A 22,123-nucleotide genomic window follows, 5' to 3' on the forward strand; every position below is an offset into this window, starting at 1 on the left:
AGTCAACGTATAATTCATTAACCATTTTTGGGCGGCTGCGATCTCTATGTTCTGACGTATGATGACGTGTTAAGACAGGAAATTCTGTACAAAGATTAGTTTCCAACTTTCCAAGGTAACATTTTAACAAGGTATTTGTCTGATCTATTGTGTGTTTCAGTGTGTTCGGAAGAGTTGGGTGCCATAACGTTTTTATTTGGTGTACATATTTGTTTTAAAAACGGTATTTGGATGAGACAGCCCAGACTGCAAAATTAACAGTTCCGCATGTGGAAGTTCGGCTAGTCTCCTCAAACGTCAACGTTGTCTGTATGTTTCTATTGATTTAATGATTCTAAGTATCCAACATGCATGTACATAATATTTATGCGAACCAATAGAAATGCTTAGAGTTATATTAGCCTACGAAACTAAGGTAAAAACAATAAACATGCGATAAACAACCGTGTTTCCAGTAAACCACCTCGCCGTTTGTATATCCATGAATAATTGTTTTAGTATTCATCAATAAGTCAAATTTCCCCTACGTCCAGTTATTTTAAAGTGTTTCTGAATGTACGTAAATGATTGGTCAGTTACCAAAATATTGCGCAATATCAGGAGGATGAAATGATTGTATGTCATTGCTCACCACTTTCTGCTTCATCCACCTCCAGATGTCTTGCTCTGGTAGTCACAAAGGGAGTTTGGAGGCGGTACGTTATGATGGAGCTTCTGGTGGTGAGCTGTCCAGTTGTGCCTTGGCAATGCTGGAACACGAATCTCTACAAAGTCCCTCAGAGAAGTCTGGTGGCTCTACTGTTCTCCCATCTACTGCCCTTGTGCAGGGCTACGATGTGGAGTTTGATCCACCACTTGAGAGAAAATACGAGTGTCCTATCTGCCTAATGGCTCTCAGGAATGCCATTCAAACACCATGTGGGCACCGTTTCTGCAAGAGCTGCATTGAGAAGTCAATTCGGTAGGCTTTTGTATTGCTTTGACATTCAACACTAATTTGCTTCATAATGAATTCATTCACCGCAGTCACAGTGTTAATTACACTGGTCAATAGCAAATTTGAATCAAAGATGGGTTTATGTGTCCCTAAATGTATTATCGACACTGATTTGAATTTTTTAAAAACTTTTTTCCCCTCCAATCACATCAGCTTTTCAAGATAATTTCATTTTTTCTTTTTAAGTTTGACCCATAAAGGCTTGCGTAATACCGATTTTACCATAATTTATAGCTGACATCTCAGAAAAAAATTAACTTGTTGCTGAACCTAACATTACAAAATATATTACATATTATATAATTGTTATGAGGCTGCAACTAACAATTATTTTAATGTTATTTTGTCAATCGAGTAATTTAAAAAAAAAAAAAATGTTTTAATTTCCACTCCTTTATTTAAAAATTGGACATTATTTCAAACTGATCAGTGCAAAATACATACATTCATTTCAGAATGAGCGAAAAATGAATCGAAAACACATTTGCTAATTTCAATTATTTGTTGCACCGCTAAATCTTTACATCATTACTATGAAAACCTGATGCGCTTGAGAGAAAAACAAAGGGCAAATTCAGAATCAGCACAAAACATTAATCAAAAATGAATAAAATGTTGACTTGTATTATTTGTCATCAATAGCATGTACAGGTATATGATTGTGTAAATGAAGTGCCATATATTGTTTTCATGAGAATGTTTCTTCCTGAAATAAAGGGACACAGGACAGAGGTGCCCGGTGGACAATGAAATGCTGTTAGAAGACCAACTCTTTCCTGATAACTTTGCCAAAAGGGAGATTCTTTCTCTCACTGTCCGCTGTCCAAATGCTGGCTGTACGGACAAAATGGAGCTCCGAAATTTAGAGGTGAGAAAATATAGACACTTAGGAAGCCAGCATAAAATAGAAATTCGCCTGATCTAATTCCTTTATGTGAGTTAGCAAGTGCTTTGGATTCAGGTTGTGGTCATTCCCATCAAACAATGAAGTTATGCCCTTTGGACGAGTGAGTGTTGCTCTCTCATTTGCAATTGGTATAACAAATAATCCTCAAGCGTTGATCTGGAGCTTAAGTCCAAACCACATCTTCATGTATGTGATTCTGTAGTGTTGAGGGCTGATGTAATGGCAACCTCTGCTGACCTGTTTGCGGTTTCTTCCGCGATGATGAAATGAGCCTCATGAGGCATCGAACCGGTTGTGGTTCAAGAAAAGGTTAATTTCTCAAAGCTTCATGTGCACACAATACCACCTACAGGACATGTGTATAATTACAGGGATCTGGAGCTTAACCACACAAAGGGTCATGCATAGATTTTGACCAGTTCAGAGTGTACCCCAGCTATGGCCTGAGGACAAGCTCCAGCATATCCCTGGAAAAGTGAATGGATATACAAATTATGTTAAACTGGTTTCAGATCATTGTGGTAATGTTTACAGTCTAAGCCGTTACTATAGGGAATTGTAAACCTTTTTTAGCATTGGGCACCAATATTCACAGTTTTAGGCAAGACCTGGTCTCTATCCCCCAAAAACAGCTCGAGATGACTGTAGATAACATGTACCCATTCTTGACTTTTCTTCTGTTTTCCTTTCAGAATCATTTGTCTCAATGTCCATTTGCGACTGTGCCCTGCCCACAGTGCCAAGAGGCCGTGAGAAAAAGTTACTTTGAGAACCACAAAACCATAGAGTGCCAAAGGAGACCCATGTCCTGCCCAGACTGCGTTGCGTGCTTTGTATACGAGGAGAGGGAGGTACTTTTTTCTCCCTTTCCTAACCGATTCTTTGAATGAAGTATACCCACAGCAAAGATTTTTAACTTACTGTACATCATATACCTGTACGTTCATTTTCTTTCAATTTGTCCATTTTCGCTCAGCTTCATGAGCAGCAGTGTCCGTTTGCGAGCATCAAGTGTCAGTACTGTGATCTGGATCTTATCAGAGACCAGGTACGTTAATCATTTCACAACCACACAAATAAGACTACATAGTTGGCACATAAAAATATTTCCAATCATTCACTTCCTGTCTCACTGTCATCCTTGTTGATAGTGTTAATATCGATTACTATAATTCCCTTTTTTGGGGTCACCCTGACAAATCCCCGACCTAAACTCCAACTCGTTCGGAATTCAGTTGCTCCCTTCCTTCTACCACATCACCTGGAGAGATGAACCAATCATAAAATGTGTCCATCTGATTTGTTAACAATTAGGCTGTTGAAATTCTGTTTGAAAATGTTTTTCCATTGCTTTTGTTTCAGATGGAGTCTCATTGTGATACAGATTGTCCCAAAGCCCCTATTGCCTGTACCTTTAGCACTTTTGGATGCAAGGAAAGGGTAAGTGATGGAGTGTAAAAAAAATCTTAAAACTTGGACATTCATTTGATATTCCTCAGAACATAATTTTTTGTCGTTCTTTGTAGATGCAGCGGCACAACCTGGCTCAGCATATGCAGGAATTTACGCAAATGCACATGCGCTACATGGCGGAGTTTGTGCGCTGTCTTAGCCTTAACGGCACCACACCAAAGTCACTTTGGGCTCTTGGACCATCTGTTTCATCTGATGATCAGTGTGCAGCATTTGCATCATCTTGTCGGGGAAGTCCAAGCGGTGGCAGCAGCTGTGGCCCATCCCACCCGAGCGAAGAAATGCAGAGGATCCGGGATATGGATGGACGACTTGTAAAACAGGATCACCAGCTCCGTGAGCTTGTCATCTTAGAAGAGACTCGGGTATTTTCATATTCCTTCCTACTTCTCCTCAAGCACAAATTCAGCTGGGATAGGCTATAGCTGACCCTCCACCCTGAACTAGGATTCAATTTAGAATATACGAGCTCATTGAATATATAAGCTCATGTTCATGGTTGCCGGCTCATGATTGCTGTTTCCTTTCAACAGGTAGCTCAGCTTGCACAGCTCCAGCAAAGAGTAGCTGTGCTAGAAGAAACAGTGAAGGAGCTGGAGGCTCAACAATGTCATGGCATCTTCATCTGGCGTCTCAGAAATTTCTCCGCCTACCTCCAGAACCAAGAAGCCGGCTTGCCGGTGGTCGAGCACAGCCCAGGCTTCTACACGGGTCAACCGGGCTACAAACTGTGTCTCCGCTTACAACTTCAAACACCCAATGCACCACGCTGTTCCAACTACATCTCCCTCTTTGTCCACACCATGCAAGGAGCTTTTGATGGACGGCTGAGCTGGCCTTTCCAGGGCACTATCCGTCTGGCCATTCTCGACCAGGGCCCTGAAGCTCAACATCATATGGAGGTGATGGAGACTAAACCGGACCTTCAAGCTTTCAAGAAACCCATCATTCAGCGTAACCCAAAGGGGTTTGGCTACGTGACTTTCCTGCACCTGCATCAATTGAATCAGCGAGCTTATGTCAAGGATAACACCGTCCTCATCCGCTGTGAGGTAACGCCACGTTTTGACATGTTCCAACGTGAGGGACCAGCAATGCAGCCCAGGGGTCCCGAGGCCTCACGCGACTAACTTATATTGCATGTCAGTCATGCTTAGTTTTCTCAAGACTGCCTTGAATGTGCAAATATGCTGGTATTTATCACCAATTTTCAAATATCTTTTAATTATTCTTACTTGTATGCAATTTTATTTTAATCAGGTTAGAAATATCTTGCATGTATGCGCATCATTTAACAAGCATGTTCATTTAGTATGAATAGGTTTGGTGATTTTATATGTAGATTTTCTGCCGAAAAACTGACTTACTACCACATAGCACAATAGTTGTTTGTTTGTTTGTTTGTCTGTTTTGCCAACCTCTTTTATGACCAGCACGTGCAAAAAAGAAACGTGTACTTGTCAAGCCTCCTTCACGCTCACACTAGCCGCTTGTGACTAGTGCTAGCTCTACATTAGTAGTGAGTAGTGCATAAATAGAATAACAAGTAGGATTACTGACTGAAAAGTATTATATTTAGCAGTGAAACTTTTTTTCATTATTTAAGTTTTATTCCCAAGTTAACACCAACAGTGTGATTAATTGCAAATGATGTATATCTTCAAAATGTGCCTTTGCATTGATCTAGTTATTCTCCAACATTAGCAACCACAAAGTCGATGAGTCTACGGCGGTAATAAATAAGAAATAATTAATGATGCTTGCTATGGATGTGCCTTTTTTAATTTCAGTGCAATGTCTTATGTGTTTGAGATAATGTTGCTAATCATTGAAATGTGAAATATTGCTCTTGTTTTTTTGTTTTCCAATAACCTGAAATAAAGATTCATGTCATCTACGTAGATGCATGGTACTTCAATGCAAAGCTTCTTGAAACTTACATCCCAAGCTAAATAAACACACTAGCTTGCTCTTAAAACTGACAGTCAATAAATGTAATTTTTTACAATAATCAAATCTAACGCCTCATCTAGCGTTGTGAATGGGTATAATGTCTAGACCCCGAATATAAGATGACCCCCACTTCTTCAGTCTTATTTCAATGCAAAAAACATCGTCTTATATTTGGGCCAATACGGTACTTATTAGAATCGTTTGGACCCATTTGTTTTATCATGATTTATGACAGGCAGACATCATATGACAACTTAACATTTTCAATGTGTCAAGCCAAGTCAATTTTATTTATACTATAGCTCTTAATCACAAGCGTGTCTCAAAGGTCTTCACATCGCCACAGTTGACAATTATTCTCAATATCCCCTGATGTGTCTTCAAACAAAGTATCAGTATCAATTTGTCTTCTACATTATCTTCATAAATACAGAAAAATATGGTTATAATTAGCCATCCTAATATCACTATGATGATATTGCTTTATTTTTTTTCTTTGGTAATGAAACGGTAAACTTCAGCTCATTTGGTTTCTTTCTTGGGTTGACTTTGATGGGCATCATTGCTCGCCTTGCAGCCTGCCAAAGACAATGCCATTTGGGGGTCCATTAATTCACATAAAATGCTTCATTAAATGTGTGTAGTGGTATTATCGGTTTTTACAGAACATTATTTTGATTGCACACTTGACTCACTTGGTGCAGTTGGAGCTTCTTTGCCACATTTTAGTGTACTCAGAGCAAAGCATTCTGCCATCCAAGACAACACTTCACCACAGTATCTGACCTAGATACAAATCCAGATGACACAAGTATTACACTCGGGCAGGTCACACACACAAAATGGATTCCTATTTGAGATATGAATGTCAAGTGGAGGATGGGATAATGAGGGCCAAATTCACAAGGAATGAACCGTGACCGCTGAAAGCACCTTTGATTGTACATCTTAATGTCCTCTTCACAAAGGATATTGTGCTACGATAAAACACACCCACAAAGTTTTGACAGCCGAGTGCGGTTTGCAACTAGCCCCGCCCCCAGAATAATTTCATGAATTTGGCCCTAGCTTGTCCAAACATACTTGAGCCTCCATGAATGCCAGACGTTTCTCCTGGTCCTTTATCCCACCGATAATCCTGAGCAAACTCTGAACCCTTGTCAGAAAGTAAAAAAACAAATTGTTGTCAAATTTGTTGTTTTCCAGTGTCGTTAGCTTAGTTAAGTTTTGACAACTACTTTGAGGATGTACTCTTGAGCCGCTCCTCGCTGCTCTCCCAATGTTGCCGCTCAAGTTTGGCCAGGTAGTTCTCTTTCTGTACAGTCTCCCATGTAATCAGCCTCTGGTCAAGCCCTGCAGGTAGCTCTCGCTCTAGCACCACACGGAAGAAAGCACAACCATGTAGTCTCAGCGATATATTCAATTTTAGCAATGCGGCCACCTTCGTTGCTTTAATTCATCCTACCAAGATGCTCCTGCTTGGACTCAGGCTGCTTGACGAGGCTGACAAGGAACTGTGAGAGGTGGCTGATGATAATGAAAGGCGGAGCCAGTGCTGGGCGGCTGTGATACTCAACAATCAGGTTGTACCTTTGGAACTTCCAGAAAATATCAGTGTTGCCTTGTACAACCTGGAATGTGTAGCTGTATGTCACAAAACACAAACAGCGTATTTTACAAGCAACAACTAAATAAGGTTGTCTGCTCCCGAGAATTGGTCTTGAAGCCAGATGCGAACATCCATTAACCGATTGCTTTAATATGAATGAGATCCTGACCTAAACATGGCAATGAGCAGGTTAAGCAGAAGGACATTGGTCACAAGAAGGAAGATGACCAGAAGGAGGATCACGAGCCAGTTGGCATAGACACTCGGACATGGTGGCTGGAGACCCTTGATAATCTCCTCTGAGTCATTGGTGCAGTTGATTTCGGGCATCCGAGCAGCTGAAAGAAACAAATGGAGCTAATTGTAAAAGAAAATTTGTGTGACATGAGTGTTACAAACCAATATGTTTAATCACGTCTAATCCTAACATTATTGATTCATCCTAAAGTTATTTACCATCGATTTCCTCTAAAGGAATCTGGCCAAAAATGTGCAGGTAGGGGCGATATAGGGCTCTGCGAAACACCCAGTCGATCCGTGGGTCATTAGGATGGAGGAGAGCCTGGGTAGCCACCCCGTATGCAATAAGCCACACACTCAGGAAGAAGAGGAAGAAAAAGACATCCTTCATCTGCAATGAAAATCATTGTACTGCTTGGAAAATGAAAGTCTTTCACATCTATTTTTGTCACTCACGATTGCTCATTGGAATTTAATGAGACCTGATCCCATAGCTGGCAAGAAAAATAAAGCGCCGTGACACATACAGTTTACACCTCCAGGACATTCATCCATCAACTTCTGCAGTGCTTGTCCTCATTAGAGTGAGCAGGAACCTAGCTGGCTTTGGGCGAGATACACCATGGTCTATGGACCAGTGAAACGCAGGCAGGGCAGACAAGCACTCATATTCACACCTTTGGACAGTCTTCAATTGCAAACCAACAAAGTTGGTACATTATGTAAAAGATAATTAAACCAGAAGATATCTAGAGACCCAGGTTGATCTAGCAGTGAGTGAAATAGCTAATGCCACGAGTTGAGATGTTTGCGTACCATTCTCTCCACAATGATGATCTTTGGCCCCAACTGCTTATGAATGGCAAAGATGTGGATCAGCCGCAGTGTAAATACCATGAAGTCTATTGCTAGAACATTCCTTCCTGCCTCGTAAGTATCATCAAACATCCTGCCGTACAAAAAAACAAATATAGAGTTCTCTATTTTTCTTTTGTACTCGTGTGTTCTGTGTTATTTATACCTGCATGAAACTCCGACAACAAAAAGTGAAATGGCCACCATGTCACACTTGTTCCAGTTGTCCTCTACGTAGAGCTTAAACTTTTTTAAGATGTTCATCTCTTCATCTGAAAAAAAGCTCTGCGACACGACACACATTTTTTTTAAATTAAACTAAAATTCCCTTAGTAAAACAAAACAGAGATGTGAGGAACAGTATTGTGCAATTTGGTCAAAATCAGTACATGTCATAATTGTCTTCAAAATATTATACGGTATGTTTTATTTTGTCAAAATTGACTTATTGAGGACATCTGATCAAAGACGCTTAAGGTAAGAGTGTTTTTGTCAAACTGATTCATGTTTTTGTGAGCTGAAAATTATAATGGGATAAGACTGATGCATGTAACATGAAGTATTGCCAGTCTAAAAATACAATCATGTGCAAAGTAATAATGAATGAGAAATGGCATCTACTGTTATGAGAGTCACCTGTCGAAGTTCTTCCAGCACCAGGGTGAAAACCCAGAAGTAGAGCATTATCTCTGGCGCTCCAGGACCAAGCGGTGGCGGTGGAAGAAAGTCCAGCAGGAGCACGTAGGTGAACAGGAACAAGAAGGCAAAATACATGATGACGTTACCAAGGAACACAGTGACCGGAGCGCTCCAGAAGCGACGCCAACGACGAAGTAAGAAACGCCACCACACTGATGCACAGCTCTGGTCTGCTGGGCCAGCACCAGGTGAAGAGTTCCTTCAAAAAATACAGAGGACCGTTTGGATTTTATTCAAGTACTATAGGCCAGGTCTTATCCTAAAAACACATTTGTCTAACTTTGTCCCAGTCCAAAACTATTTGAAATATCATGAATCATATTTTGAATCACATTTCATGTTATCAAAAGCATCACAATTCCTGCATATCAATGTCATCACAAACCTACCGTGGGCCATCTTCATCTGATAACAGTAAAACCTTTTCTGTTTCCAAACTGTCCAACTCCACAAATGGTTCCTCTCTGCTCTGATTATCCAGCTCCTCATCACTATACAATTTCAGCCATAAGACACATTAAAGATACATCTTTGGGGAACAAAATTGTATGAAATCCAAATCATCTCACCAGAACTTTATTATATTGGTCCAAATGAGAGGTGGACAGAAGAAAGACACAACAAGCTTGGAGATGGATGTGTCTGTTCTCATTGCTCCCCACCAAATCTTTGTCAGCAGAGCCTGAAATATAAATAGACAAATAAATACATACATTTTAAACTGTCATTTTTATTTTCATTGAACATGCTAAATTTGGTACATTTGAATTCTCCCACAAGGGGGCAGTGTAAACCATAACAAACATCTACCTTACAGTCAGATTGCAATGTTCGTCCGTCTGTGCATGGATAGTCAAAATGCAAATTTTCACCATTAATCAAATTATACCGAGGTCTGTGGACCAGCATCCACTTTATCGCTGTGCAAATGCAACATAATTACTCAAATGAGCACCAAGTCTGTTAACATGGGCAGCGTGCTGCTGTAGGGTCAAAATATCAAATAACTAGTAGATTCATGGTGTCTTGTGTCAGTAGAATTCCTATTCTCTTGTGATGGGCAGGGTGAATTTTCCCTCCATCCATCTATTTATTTCAAGAGAGAGTTCAAGAGTTCAAGTTCAAGAGTTCAAGAGTTTTTATTCGCCATGTTTGAGCGTGCCAAACATGGAATTTGACTTCGGTAAAACACCCAATTGCTCTTATTAGGACTTGATGAGTTTACTGGATGACAGACAGGGTACAATACAATACTTTAGAACACAAATGTATTTATATAGCACATTTTTCAACAGTTGCGCTTCAAATATAGCAATGGGACAATCACAAAGACAGTGAAAACAGTCAATCGAAACAGTAGCAGAAGAGTCAAACGTCAGTCAAAAGCCAAAGAATAAAAATAGGGGGCCCAGGTCAACAGGGGGCCATCAGGACCGAAAAACATAATTTCTCTTTTCATTGAAATTTAGAAAATTCAGTGACATCCAAGCTTTTATACTCTCTGGGCAGGATATGAGTGGTCTTAAGGTCAACGCATCTTTTTTGCTCAGCGGGACATAGATCTGAGGGTCATCCTCAAAGAGTAGAATAAAAATGCCATATTTTCGTAGGACGGAACCTAGTGGGCGGCAAATTCTCAATCGCACCTGAATGTTGAATTGCAAATCAAATAATGAGTAACAGAGCATCCGTCAGTAATACACCAATCTGTGAAAATAGCAAATAACTTGCTCACCACATTGCTTTTTCCACACTGCTGGCTACATTTTCCATTTCACAATCAACACTACTCAAGTTGCCCTTTTGAAGGTTCTTTCAGAAAAACACTCCAAACAACAGTTTTAAAAAATAAAGAACATGATTGTATGGTGCCCACAAGCTAATTGATTAAAAGCACCAAGAATAATCACATCTGTTTTTAGTTCAGGTGAGGCACTAGGCAGAGGAAAAAAGCAAAACAACCCCCTAAAAAAAGGTGGAATTGTTGTGTTACCTGAACTCCATCGTGGGCAAAGAAGGACTTGGCATCAGCCTCAGTTGCCAGGTTGAGGACCGTAGATTTGCTCCAACATTGTGTTCTCCTCACTAACAAAGCATACGCCCTGTCTTCACTGTTGGAGTAACACTCTCCAAACACATCTGTTATCACACAGGGAGTACATATACAATGTCCGTTCTCCGAGGTCAGAAAATTAAATAGATGCATCCTTTCACTTTTTTATTCCTGATCTTGACAGCAGAGTACTCACCAAGGGCAAACTGTTCATACTTGGCCTCCTTCATGCTACGTGCAGACTCAGCCTCAGATTCAAGTCTTGCCATCTCTTTCAGAATCTTGCACCCTGCCAAAGCTGCTGCCACTGCTTCGGGGCCCTAGATGAATGAAATAAATATGAATCAACGTTTTTAATCACATCATATAACTTGGTATCTTGGTTTGCCTGACTCATTTTTCTATTTATTAACTGGGTTAATTTGTTTGTGTCATAACAATATTGATTCACATTCATTCTTTATCAAGCCTGCAGTGAAAGAGGAGCGTAATTGTAAAAAAAACATAAACATAGCAAATAAATCTTATATTAGCCTATCCTATTGGGCACAATTAGAAATTTCATGAAACTCCCCAGCAGAGGATCGGTTTTCACGCGTCTCTTTTTGATCTGGAGTCGAACAGGATCATGAAACTACTACGTTGGGATGATTCTTGAAGGAGGACACTGAGCTACTGTTTTCAAATTGGGCTGTTATATTATAGGTGCATGAAAAATGAAATGGAATGAAACATCATACAGGCATAAGTTGATCTCTTACCTATATTAGAAATAAACGGCACTGTCATTTCGACAGTATGTTAGTCAGATTTTACTATGAATATAAAGAATATTTACTTTATAGTGTGCATTAAATCATGCAGTGTACATTATATGAATGTATACGTATATATTAGCAAATTGTGCAACAGCGACTGACATGCACATAAATGAGATGCAGTATATGGATGCTGCAAAGATAATTACTATATATATTAAAGCTTGCAACATGAGAGGTACTTCAAACGCTCAGAACTGTGCCAGTATGTCGATGATATGACCATTGGCGGTGGTGGAATGTGCACACTTTGAATGAAATTACCATAACTTCAGATAATGATTGAAATAAATGCAAGGAAGGAGCACACAGAGGTGACGACTCGAGGAGTGCAGTAATTGGTTACCTCGGTCCAGGAAAGGGCAATAACAAAAATCAAAGCTTCCTTAAGAAGATGCAGAAAACAAAGTTGTTTTAACATTGATTGGTGTCATTTAAACTCCCATGTTTGCCATTGATTCTGATTAAAAACATGAAAATGGGACTTACTGTAAGAGTAGCTGCACATGTCGAGCCCACATCAAACACCTGACCCATGCTAGAACATGTCCCCCACATCTCAGTTGCACTGAGCTGTTTCATTCCATGTTTTTGTTCTAATCGCATCACCAGGCGTACACTTGCAGAATGAACCACACGGTACTGATTGAAATTAAATGACAAGACATACCATGGCCCAAAAGTAGTTAGCCATCTGCTGTCGGTTCTGAAGGACAGCCCAGAGGAAAAGATCCCTCCAAGGATGTTGGCAACGCTCTTCCAATTCTGCCAGGTTCTTCTGACTATGGAACAGTCGACCCTTTGCAGGCTTTTCCTGGAGTACAAACATAACCCAGATGTGGGGCATGAAGTTAGTATAACATTCAAGATTTTGTTTTCACTACTTGCTTTGGCGTATCGAATTCAACATGGGCTAAAAGGATGGTCGTAATATTTAGCCATGATAAATATCCTGTACTGCACAAAGTATAGGACCTGTGTTGGATTGTTGAAACAACCTTATCGCCATTATATGAGCTTTTGTTAATGGTTGTAATATTTAGAGGTGTAATGTATTTCACAATATAGTGTTGTTAAAAAGAAGGTAAAATAATAACTGTCAAGCATGCCTTAAGAATAATGAACTGAATAAAAAAGAAATCATTGGATGATTATTTTTTTATTTCATAGTGATTCATGCAAATATATTATGAAATAGCATAATCATGTTCTTTGTTTCTGCATTGTGTAGAAATTATGGGCTCTATTTTCTTGCCCAGCACAAGCCTAGTGTGGTGCGCTATCTAACGTGAGTATTTTAATTTTATTTTTTTCCACTTGACATATTTCAAAAAGGGTGGTTTGGGCCGTTGAGGGCATGAATACACCCAATTTGATTGGTTGCAAATAAAATAGGCTCTTCATTCCCTTCAAATATGGTGCGGCAAGGGGTGTAATGATAGTACTTGAGTCTGGCAGGAAGTAAAAGCGACAAAAGTAGGTTTAGAAGGAACTGCAAGCAGATCTCTTCATTTAAAGGTGACCTTGGAGTTTTAGAAAACTACTTTTATTTCTTGAGTGTACTTTTAAATGTCAAACGTTTTTTTTGTAAATGCTATTTAATGTGCTTTTAATTATGTGAAGTACATTGTTGTTTTTTTTGTATTTTCTCATTTAGGCCTATCTTTAAGATAAAATATATCACTCACTGTGGGAATCTTCTGGTAAAAGCCTTTGCAGGCGTCATGAAGAAAGTCTTTGAGCACTTTGGCAACCTCATAAAGTGTGAAACGGGGTTTCCGTTCCCCCTGCTCAGAAATGTGCTGCCCGGGAGGCCCAGGTGTCCTTGCAGTACCAAGCAGACGCTGCTTTTCCTCATATTTTTTTAGAAGTAGGTTATGCAGGAGACTCTTCTCGGACACGGACCAATACAGCTGCTGGAGACGTCCGTAGGTGAGGAACTCGCCCAGGTTAACACCGTTGTCGACAAATAAACGTACAAAGTCTGGTTTGTCATTGATAAGTGCATCCATCATCATTTCTTCAAGGTCACATGCCTGCACAGACAATGATGTGCAGTGATCCTCGATTAATTGTCAATTGTAACTGAAGACCTTGCATTCACTCACTATGACTAATCGGTTCTGTGCCGTGTTCATGTAAAATGCAGAACTCTATTTACACATTTGTTAAATACTCTGCAGATTTGTGAATTACCTGTCATTTTTAAGGACAATTGAAACAAATTGGGTCGCATAATATAACAAATTGGGTAGCGTAAAATAACTGTTTCTCTCACCTTCCACTCCACATCTCCGTTGAAGATCTCACTCTTGGCAATGTCCACTCGGTTCCAAGCTACAGCCAGCTTCAACTCATCAAGAAAATCTTGGGCTTCCTGACTTTGACTCTTGCAAGCTCACACATAAACACACACACAAAATGTCAGTAGTGTCACAACTTGGGAATGTCCATTATTCTGAATCGCGTTTCTCATAAAAAGTGCTTTACCTTTGACAAGAGCTTTGAGGATGACTGTGTCCAGTTCAGAGCTTTCTTGTTCAGGGTCATGGACAGTGAGTAGATGCCCATGATCTAGTATTTTCTGGATCTGGTTGGTGGATGACAAACACATTTTACACATTTGTTTTTGTCATACCCGAGTAGACAATTTCTGCTGATAAATATTGTTTGTTTTTCTCATGTTATTCATAATTGGGACATCATGTCCAAATATGGATGAAGGGAATCCTATTTTAGCTGCTCTCTTTCCCATCTGTCCTATTTTTCAGGCAATGTTCAAGCCTCTTGACATTCATAACTGTATGTCTGCCTCTATGCTCAACACATCACCCTCACCAGCTTGACCCAGTTTCTTATGTCCGTGCTGTGGTAGGCGTTTGGAAAGGTGTCCAACAGCAGCTCGTGAACACTGTCTGTATCCCAGCAGCCTCTGTTCATGAGTGTGACGAGGATGTCAGCCACTCCTCCCGAGCCTGCCAGAATAAGCCACGGTGTCGAATTGCCAATGCCTTTACAGATCCGCTGCAGAAAAGGACAAATTATTGTTCACAAACTCCTGGTTTGACCCCCATCTTAAAAGATTACCCAAAAAAAGGGATTTTCTGGCATAATTTATGGCCCTAGTACAAATGGTTAACCTCCTCATTTAGGACTGTGCACATGCAAATAACTTTGTGGCATTTCCTGTCAAGAGACATCACGTCAGTAGAACGGAAAAAAAAACAACTGTAATACAATGTGTTTCTGAGTTGTCTTATGCAACTTCATAAGAGGACACAATCAAAATCCGTCACACATTTAGCAAGATATGTCAAAATTAAGATAGCAGGAATCATATTTTTTAAAAGCCCAAAGCAATAATTAACTAATGAGACCAACCTTTAGGATTCGAGGTTCACCGTGGACCAATAGACAGAGAACAGGGATCTCAAAACTTCCTGCACCTTTAAAACAAAATGAAAATTCACACAATAAATGATGAATGTCTACAGACAGCATCAGGTTCTGTGTGTCCTTATGAGTCTGCAGTGCTTTTACCACTCGAAATAAGATATTGTTATTGTGCATTTGTTTACCAATGTTTTTCCTCCCGCGCATTTACCTCCATAGCCTGTGCGCTGAAGAGAAATGTGTTTGAGCAGCTTCACTCTCATTTCACTTGTGGCTCTGGGTTTGTTTGGATCTTCCTCCACCAGCACAAAATGAGAGTGGTGGCTGTCTAGGGAATAAACTGACCCATGGGGCAAGTCCTGCGGCTTGTATACTGCTGGCGCACCCAACTTAAAGAGAAAAATAGACATGACATAAAAACATTATGTTAAGTTGCCAGTGAAATAGGTTCAGTTTTTTTTTCTTCTCAGTTGTCTGTTGTGTGCACTTTGACACCTTGGCACCGAGTAGTGCTTCTCGGTTGTGGATCATGTTCCAGGGTGCGATGCCGATGGCCACTACACGAACTTTTGCAGAAGTGCTGGCCAAGGAGTGGTCTTGCACAGCCTGGCCCAAATGTTTGGTGATGCCAAATCGAAGACCATTCGTCAAAATCCATGCCCCTGAACCATAGAGAGGTTATTGCATATGAGTCTCCAATTCATCAATAGTAAACATGTAGTGTATTGAGCGAGTGAAATAGAGATAAGAGAGAGAAATGAAAACAGGATTCCACTCTTTAAATTGTTTTAGAGGACATCAAGTCAAGTGACATCACGTGGTAGTCTGTCGGTGAACTTAGGGACCCTGTCTCTCCATGACTGTAGGATTGATTGCAAGGATTTATATTTAAATGCATGCTTTTGCGACTTCGAAATTTGATTATACAATTCTACTATTTGATCTGATTTTGTAACAAATAAATAAATAAAAACAAACAAATAAATGAAAATAATAAGTCGCTTTTTCTGCAGCTTGTCCTAAATGCAGCAAGTTATCTGGTTTATCTGGGTCAAATGTGTATTAATATTTTTGACCTCCCTTCATCGGCTTCCTGTCCACAACAGAGCAGAGTTTAAAGTACTGCTTTTAACCTTCAACATTTTAAATGGTTTAGTACCAGTGAGCTTAGATGAACTTGCCGACATTTCTGTTCCCACACGGTCTCTGCTCTCAAAAGGGAGCAACCTGCTAATTGCTTCAAGAGCTGAGAAACTCTTTGGGGCACGAACCTTTTCTCTTCTTGCCCCAATGCTATGGAATGCTTTCACTGTCCACATTATGCGAGCCTGTTCAGTTGAAATTTTAAAAGGTAAAGACCCACCATTTTACCGTGACATTTATCTCCGAAGATGGTGGTTTCTTTTAATGGTGGGCTTATTCTACTTGTCTCGTTACTGTTTTTATTTATTTGCTATCTACAGGCGCATACACTCAGACACACTCACACACACACACACACACGCACGCACACACACACACAGAGGTTATTATTTGTTAGTGCCAATTAAATATTGGCAGGTTTGGCTCTCATTAGATGTGCAGGTGTTCGCTAGGGCTGATGTGAAACTTGTTTGCAAATCAGTTATTTCTAGATTAATTGTGATTAAATCACTCATTAATTATATGAATCGGTCTGGTGCCTAGATCCTTAGGCTTAACACTTGTTTCGCTTTGGAATGCCCTACCGATAGATATTAGAACTGCTACCTCAGTAGAAACATTTAAGACATGATTAAAGACACATTTTTATGACATGGCCTTTCATTAACCCGTGATGGCTGATTCGGCTGGAGTTTGTGTTTTCGCCCCCCCCCCTCACTTTTTCTTTGGATTATTTTATATTATGTGTTCTATGTGCCCTCTCTGCATCCATTGCAGCCTGGTCATCCTGGAAGGGGGATCCTCCCATCTGTGGTCTCTTAAGGTTTTTTATTTTCCCCCCAGTAAGGATTTTCTGAGTTTTTCCTTGCCCTCCTGGGAGTTTAAGATCAGGGGATGTTTGAGAATAATTGTACATGTGAAGCCCTTTGAGACTTGCTAGTGATTTAGGGCTATATAAATAAACTTGACTTGACTTGGTCTGAGTCTCATACCTGTGCTTTGTGCTGCTTTCACAAGACCTTTTCTGAGAGTGTCCCTGAGCCAGGGTTTCATCTGAGCCAACTCATCTCCTCCAACTAAAGCAACCACCAGGTGAGGAGGAGCTAGTCCCCACTGCTCTGTCAGCATTTGGAAGACGTGCGCTGGGTCGGTATTGGCTTGCACTCTCATAAACTGGAAGAAAAGTGAAAAGGATAAATCATTCTATTCATTCCCTAACATTGTGATATTATGGTATGTTCTTTACCTTTCCTTTTGTCTTGGAGGCGCCGATGAAATCAATGTCACCCACTCGTCCCGCTGGCCAGTGACTCTTCATTCTGCTGCTCTTCTCTCTTACATTCTGCAGTGTCTCATCCTGTGTAGAACAGCATGAACAGCCCTGGAGGACACTGAAAATCAAGAGGATAGGGTTAGGGTTGGATGGATGGATGGATGGATGATGGATGGGCGATAGTTTGACACACCGGGGCTCCTCTGACCATTCCAGCATGTCCCCACATCGTAGGCATTTTGTCTGCAGCTGTGGCCCCTACAAACAAGCAAACATGCCAATATTAGATGCACTTCCCTAAATTCACTCTAAACCAATTATTATTTACATAACAAAAGGTTCTTTGAGGCACTTGTGGTCAATGCAAAACTGCCAGAATTCCATTCATGATCCCATATGCAAAGCTGCTCTTAGCATATGTTTGAACTCAAAATTCACAAAGCACCACTGCTCACTGTTGGATGCCACTCGTGTCTAAATCAAATCCCTAATCAATTCACAAAATTAGTTTTGTTCAGTCATTTTATGAAGTTAGGTCTCATTTCAAATTACTGTCACAGATTGTTTCACATAAATATCAGATGACCCTTTTTCCTCAGTCTTATTTCCATATGTAAACATTTGTACGCTTAGAAATGAATTAAAACACTCTTGGGTCCTTCCAATTATCAATGAGTAGGAATGAGCTTGTGGTTAAATAAAGAGCATTTGTTTTCAGTGTGTTTTTAAGTACAGACACTGGCTGTGGTGGGAGCTGGTATTTGACTACAGTTTTGACTCTGATGACCATTGGCTATGCAAATGATCTGATTTGCATGCAATCATATGGGACTATATGACCAGCCATGAGATACGCACACATACACATCTCTCTTCCTCAACATTTAAAACAACTATGGTGAAAGAATAAGAATAGTAGCCCATTAATATTCATGTCCATCTTGCCCTGAGGACAACATGAGTAGAACAAGGATTTGTTCTAAAAATTGCTTACCAGTGATGGGACATTGTCAAGAACTAAGAAGAATTAAAACAGAGGAACAATGTTAACATTTATTTATTTAAACTTAACATCAAATGTGTTTCTTCTCAACCAAATATGTATTCCATATTTATTTATCAAATAAATTGTTTTCATGGGGGCGGGGGGGCTGATACTGATTTTATTTGCCCAAATATTTAAAGAGCTGTAATTTTAATACCGTGACACCACAAAGGTTTTGCTCACAGTTCTCCTACCAACCACCTGAATCCAATATCAGATACAATATGTGAGAATATGAAAATATTGTTTGCATAACATGACAGCAAGACAGTAGATGTCACATGTACTTACAAGAAAATTGTCTCCTCTGCCCAGCATCCTTGAACAATCCTTTCCTGCTTAATCCCACTTGAGAAGGTCATAGAAATTTCCCCTACAAGGATTGAGTGAGACACTAGAAAGTGATAAGGCTCTATCACTGCAACAAGACCAACAACACCACTCATTTGCATACTCATTTGCAATGACAAGACAGGTGACAAAGGGCGTACCAACAACCTTGCTGTTTTCATTGTGTTTGTTGCCCCTTGGTTCCGAAAACATGGCATTTCCTTCCATTGCAATGTGGATGACAGTCAGGTTGCAATCTCCTTAAGACATGCCCTGCCAAGAGGACATTCTAAATTTCAATGTAAACAGAAATAATGTTTTTTGGCCCATGTACTATATCCCACCCTGTTGACTTGGGCCCCCTGGAGTCTTATCTAAACCCAACAGTTTTGAACTTGGGTTTTAAATTGGACAGTGATTTTAAATTGGACCGCCAAATCAGTGTTGTTAAATCCAGCTTCTTCCATCTTGGGTAGCTGGCAAGCCCTTCCTTTGTCAACAGCACTTAGAAACAGTAATCTATACATTTGTTACATCTCGGTCCAATTAATGTATAATGCCATTTCAGTCCTACATCAAGCATCTCCAGTTGGTCCGAAATAAAACCAACCACCTCGTAACTGGCGCTCGCAAGAGGGACAACAAAACCCCAATTCTGGCCTCCCAATACATTTTATGAAACTTCTGTTTGTTTTCAAATTGTTAAACGTATCTCTTTGAACTCCACCACCCCTTCACAATTGCCCTTGCAACAAGTCAGTTAAACACATTAGCTAATGATGTACATTGTTTACTAATCACTTATATTCATTCAATTTGACTACAATTGTTACTTTTGGGCTGCTCGGGAATAAAAATAGAGATCTAAAGGGATCTGGTTTTTGAGATGCCGTCTTTTTTTGTTCATATTCCAAAAGTAATACAAATTTGCAACATGCAGACTCTTAAGACACTACACACTCTCGTCACCTTTCATCTTCCTGATCAAAATACACAACATACACATTCTGTATGCAAGCAAAAAAAGAAAAGAAAACATTCTGTATGCAAACACATGCATCATAACATCAAGTCGCAAACCATAAATGCAATCAGGACTACTTTATTTGAAAGCTTAACTATTTTTAGGCTTAAAGATAAAATAATGATCACTACAAATTTAAACAGTATGATTTGATTTGAAATAGCCATGCCATATTGCACTTTCTTGTTGTATATGGTGCTAATAATTATGCAAAGGCTCCGTGACCTATACGTCGCAGCAGCCAATAAGCACTCTAGTTTAGTCAACTGACCTTCACCGAAGATCAAAGGGTCAAAAGAGATAAATATCCGCACGAAGCATGAACTCGTCATAAGTACTGCAAAGGGAAGAAAAGCAACATAAAGAAATACGCGGAGAAAAATGGACTGCAAAGTGCGTCGATGTCTCTTTGGCCCGGTGGATCACGAGCAGCTACACCGAGATCTGAAGATGAATCTCCATGAATTATTTCTGGAAGCCTGCCGGCGATGGAACTTTGACTTCCAGACCGACGCTCCGCTTCCAGGGATGTTTGAGTGGGAGAAAATTTCCGGTGGCTGCACCGCCACGTTTTACCAAACCCAGCACGAGTGCAGCGCTCCCGTCTCGGCCGCCGATGACCAAGACATGGAGGGCTGGAGCGACCAGGAGAACCGACCCGGCTTCTCCAACTATCCCGGCGAAGTAACGCCTGTCCGGGGGAAGAGGACTCGCCCCAAGTCCAAAGAAAATGCACAAATCAGGTAGGAAACGCTAACTGAAACAAGGATGAAAAGTATTGAGGTGGTGGAATAATCGTCACAGTTTCTTTGCAGACCTTGCTGGAAAGAGGAGGACGTCTGCAGAAGGCAAACCCACAAACTTTTACTCTAAGCGCACCGAAGCAGCTTTGTGCAAATCAATAAGATGATCGGATCACACTTCTGGTGGAAAGCTTCTAAAACTGACCAGATATTGAACCAGATGCTTCTTTCACGTTATTTCCTGTATTTTCTTTTTTGGTCAATTTCCTCACATTTCTTGCACTTTATTTTCGTTTTTTTTAAATTTAATGTGTGCATTTTTCTTTTTGTGGTGAGCTTTAAAAGCATTCAAACATTTTGTTTGTTGATATGATTTGTATAAAATATTGATAGTTTTAACTTGATGACATTATTGTACAGTTTTGTTGCCTACTGAGGTGCAGAGCAAGTGAAGTAGCAGATGCTTTTAAATTTAATAAACTGTTGCATCTAAAAATTAATATCAGTGTGTCATTGATGGAATGCTCTACTTGAGTATAAATAAGTGTAATAGATGTTTGCACACACAAAATATATAAAAAAAATACTTTCTACATTTCCCTCAACTAATTGTATAATTTATATTGATTATAAAACTTTTAATAACCAAAATCCTCTTTTTTTTTGGTAGAACATACAAAGGACTCAGTTTCCAGCATAACATTGTACTATATATCAATATCATACCCATTATGCACTTTGTTACAATATTGGTGCACCATTTTCCCCTTAATGTACATTCTGTCTACTGTCCCACAATAAAATTTATTAGATCCACAGTACTAGCACTTAAACAGGGGGATGTAAACTTTTGATGTCCACCATAAAACAACTTGGTGAGCCTGTTGGACTGTTTAACAACTGGAAGCAAAATACTATAAGACCATTTGTTAAGGTTGAATTATCCATAATTTGTTATTTTATAATGATTTTATTTGTCATTTAATATTTCACTGGAGTACATTTTTGGACTACTGTACCCACCTCTGCTTCTGCTTCCAAGGATATTTGGCCAGCTTGACGGTGAACAGTAATTTGATGGATGATTGCAGTCTGTATGATTGACAATAAAATACCTTTTAATCAGAAACACATAAAGAATTATATGAAATCGGCAACTTTCAAATTAGCCCATTGCAAGGCCAAGTTCCATCTGTTGGGTTTTCAGCAGTGGAGAATCCAAAAGGCCATCTGGCCAGAGAGCAGGACAATGACCACAAAGCAGAGTGTGCCATCTCATTCACCTGCAAATCAGGTTTTGTTGCTCCTCAAACCCCCAAGATGGTCTTTCCTCAATTTTACTTTCACCCCCTTTTCCACCTTTCACATATATTATCGCAGACTTGTGCCCGGACATTTTTAAATGTTTGTACTTCATGTCTACTTGTATGTCACCGTCCCCGCAGGAGATTCTTCTTCTTCATGTTTCAGTAATAAAGAGATCAAAAGTCTATTTGCGTCGTGTAGCTGTTTCAATTGTAATGATTAATTAATTTTAAAGATTAAAGTCCCAATGATCGTCACACACA

At 39.9% G+C, this 22,123-nt stretch overlaps 3 protein-coding genes across 7 annotated transcripts; 2 read left to right on the plus strand and 1 right to left on the minus strand.

Moving 5' to 3' along the window:
- The first annotated feature begins 38 nt into the window (after nucleotides 1-38).
- Nucleotides 39-5,292, plus strand: traf6 (TNF receptor-associated factor 6). 5 transcript variants are annotated; one of them, XM_037247192.1, is made up of 9 exons: nucleotides 40-115; nucleotides 657-720; nucleotides 828-961; nucleotides 1,715-1,865; nucleotides 2,597-2,755; nucleotides 2,881-2,952; nucleotides 3,267-3,344; nucleotides 3,431-3,742; nucleotides 3,911-5,292. In XM_037247192.1, the coding sequence occupies exons 2-9, from the start codon at nucleotides 703-705 to the stop codon at nucleotides 4,505-4,507; spliced, it is 1,521 nt and encodes a 506-aa protein (XP_037103087.1). In that variant the 5' UTR covers nucleotides 40-115; nucleotides 657-702; the 3' UTR covers nucleotides 4,508-5,292. The 5 variants fall into 5 exon arrangements, with proteins under 5 accessions (XP_037103084.1, XP_037103087.1, XP_037103083.1 ...); XM_037247191.1 differs by having other exon boundaries at nucleotides 58-131; XM_037247189.1 differs by having other exon boundaries at nucleotides 39-115; nucleotides 657-961.
- A 248-nt stretch (nucleotides 5,293-5,540) lies between these two features.
- Nucleotides 5,541-20,181, minus strand: trpm5 (transient receptor potential cation channel, subfamily M, member 5). The gene is made up of 28 exons (XM_037247187.1): nucleotides 20,084-20,181; nucleotides 18,950-19,061; nucleotides 18,750-18,831; nucleotides 17,607-17,671; nucleotides 17,387-17,531; nucleotides 17,133-17,313; nucleotides 15,493-15,659; nucleotides 15,209-15,386; nucleotides 14,986-15,050; nucleotides 14,443-14,628; nucleotides 14,095-14,194; nucleotides 13,883-14,001; nucleotides 13,293-13,640; nucleotides 12,275-12,418; nucleotides 10,983-11,106; nucleotides 10,727-10,872; nucleotides 9,303-9,415; nucleotides 9,123-9,224; nucleotides 8,671-8,932; nucleotides 8,201-8,319; nucleotides 7,996-8,128; nucleotides 7,396-7,570; nucleotides 7,109-7,277; nucleotides 6,796-6,974; nucleotides 6,569-6,701; nucleotides 6,414-6,486; nucleotides 6,026-6,116; nucleotides 5,541-5,908 (listed from the first exon to the last, which is right to left on the minus strand). The coding sequence occupies exons 3-28, from the start codon at nucleotides 18,774-18,776 to the stop codon at nucleotides 5,853-5,855; spliced, it is 3,600 nt and encodes a 1,199-aa protein (XP_037103082.1). The 5' UTR covers nucleotides 18,777-18,831; nucleotides 18,950-19,061; nucleotides 20,084-20,181; the 3' UTR covers nucleotides 5,541-5,852.
- cdkn1ca (cyclin-dependent kinase inhibitor 1Ca) lies at nucleotides 20,171-21,051 on the plus strand. The gene is made up of 2 exons (XM_037247193.1): nucleotides 20,171-20,554; nucleotides 20,625-21,051. The coding sequence occupies exons 1-2, from the start codon at nucleotides 20,194-20,196 to the stop codon at nucleotides 20,720-20,722; spliced, it is 459 nt and encodes a 152-aa protein (XP_037103088.1). The 5' UTR covers nucleotides 20,171-20,193; the 3' UTR covers nucleotides 20,723-21,051.
- Nucleotides 21,052-22,123: the final 1,072 nt, after the last annotated feature.

The sequence above is a fragment of the Syngnathus acus genome, chromosome 3, assembly GCF_901709675.1.
Source record: "Syngnathus acus chromosome 3, fSynAcu1.2, whole genome shotgun sequence".
Taxonomy (NCBI): domain Eukaryota; kingdom Metazoa; phylum Chordata; class Actinopteri; order Syngnathiformes; family Syngnathidae; genus Syngnathus; species Syngnathus acus.

Bases quoted from the DNA above. Each gene is read 5' to 3' on its own strand.
- traf6 (XM_037247189.1), top strand. From the start codon at position 657: ATGTCTTGCTCTGGTAGTCACAAAGGGAGTTTGGAGGCGGTACGTTAT. The intron at 962-1,714 runs GTAGGCTTTTGT...CCTGAAATAAAG, and splicing joins TGCATTGAGAAGTCAATTCG to GGACACAGGACAGAGGTGCC. The intron at 2,953-3,266 runs GTACGTTAATCA...CTTTTGTTTCAG, and splicing joins TGGATCTTATCAGAGACCAG to ATGGAGTCTCATTGTGATAC.
- cdkn1ca (XM_037247193.1), top strand. From the start codon at position 20,194: ATGGACTGCAAAGTGCGTCGATGTCTCTTTGGCCCGGTGGATCACGAG. The intron at 20,555-20,624 runs GGTAGGAAACGC...ACAGTTTCTTTG, and splicing joins CAAAGAAAATGCACAAATCA to CAGACCTTGCTGGAAAGAGG.
- trpm5 (XM_037247187.1), bottom strand. From the start codon at position 18,776: ATGCTGGGCAGAGGAGACAATTTTCTT. The intron at 13,641-13,882 runs GTGAGAGAAACA...TTGTCTGTGCAG, and splicing joins ACGGAGATGTGGAGTGGAAG to GCATGTGACCTTGAAGAAAT. The intron at 7,278-7,395 runs GTAAATAACTTT...TGTTTCTTTCAG, and splicing joins TCCTTTAGAGGAAATCGATG to CTGCTCGGATGCCCGAAATC.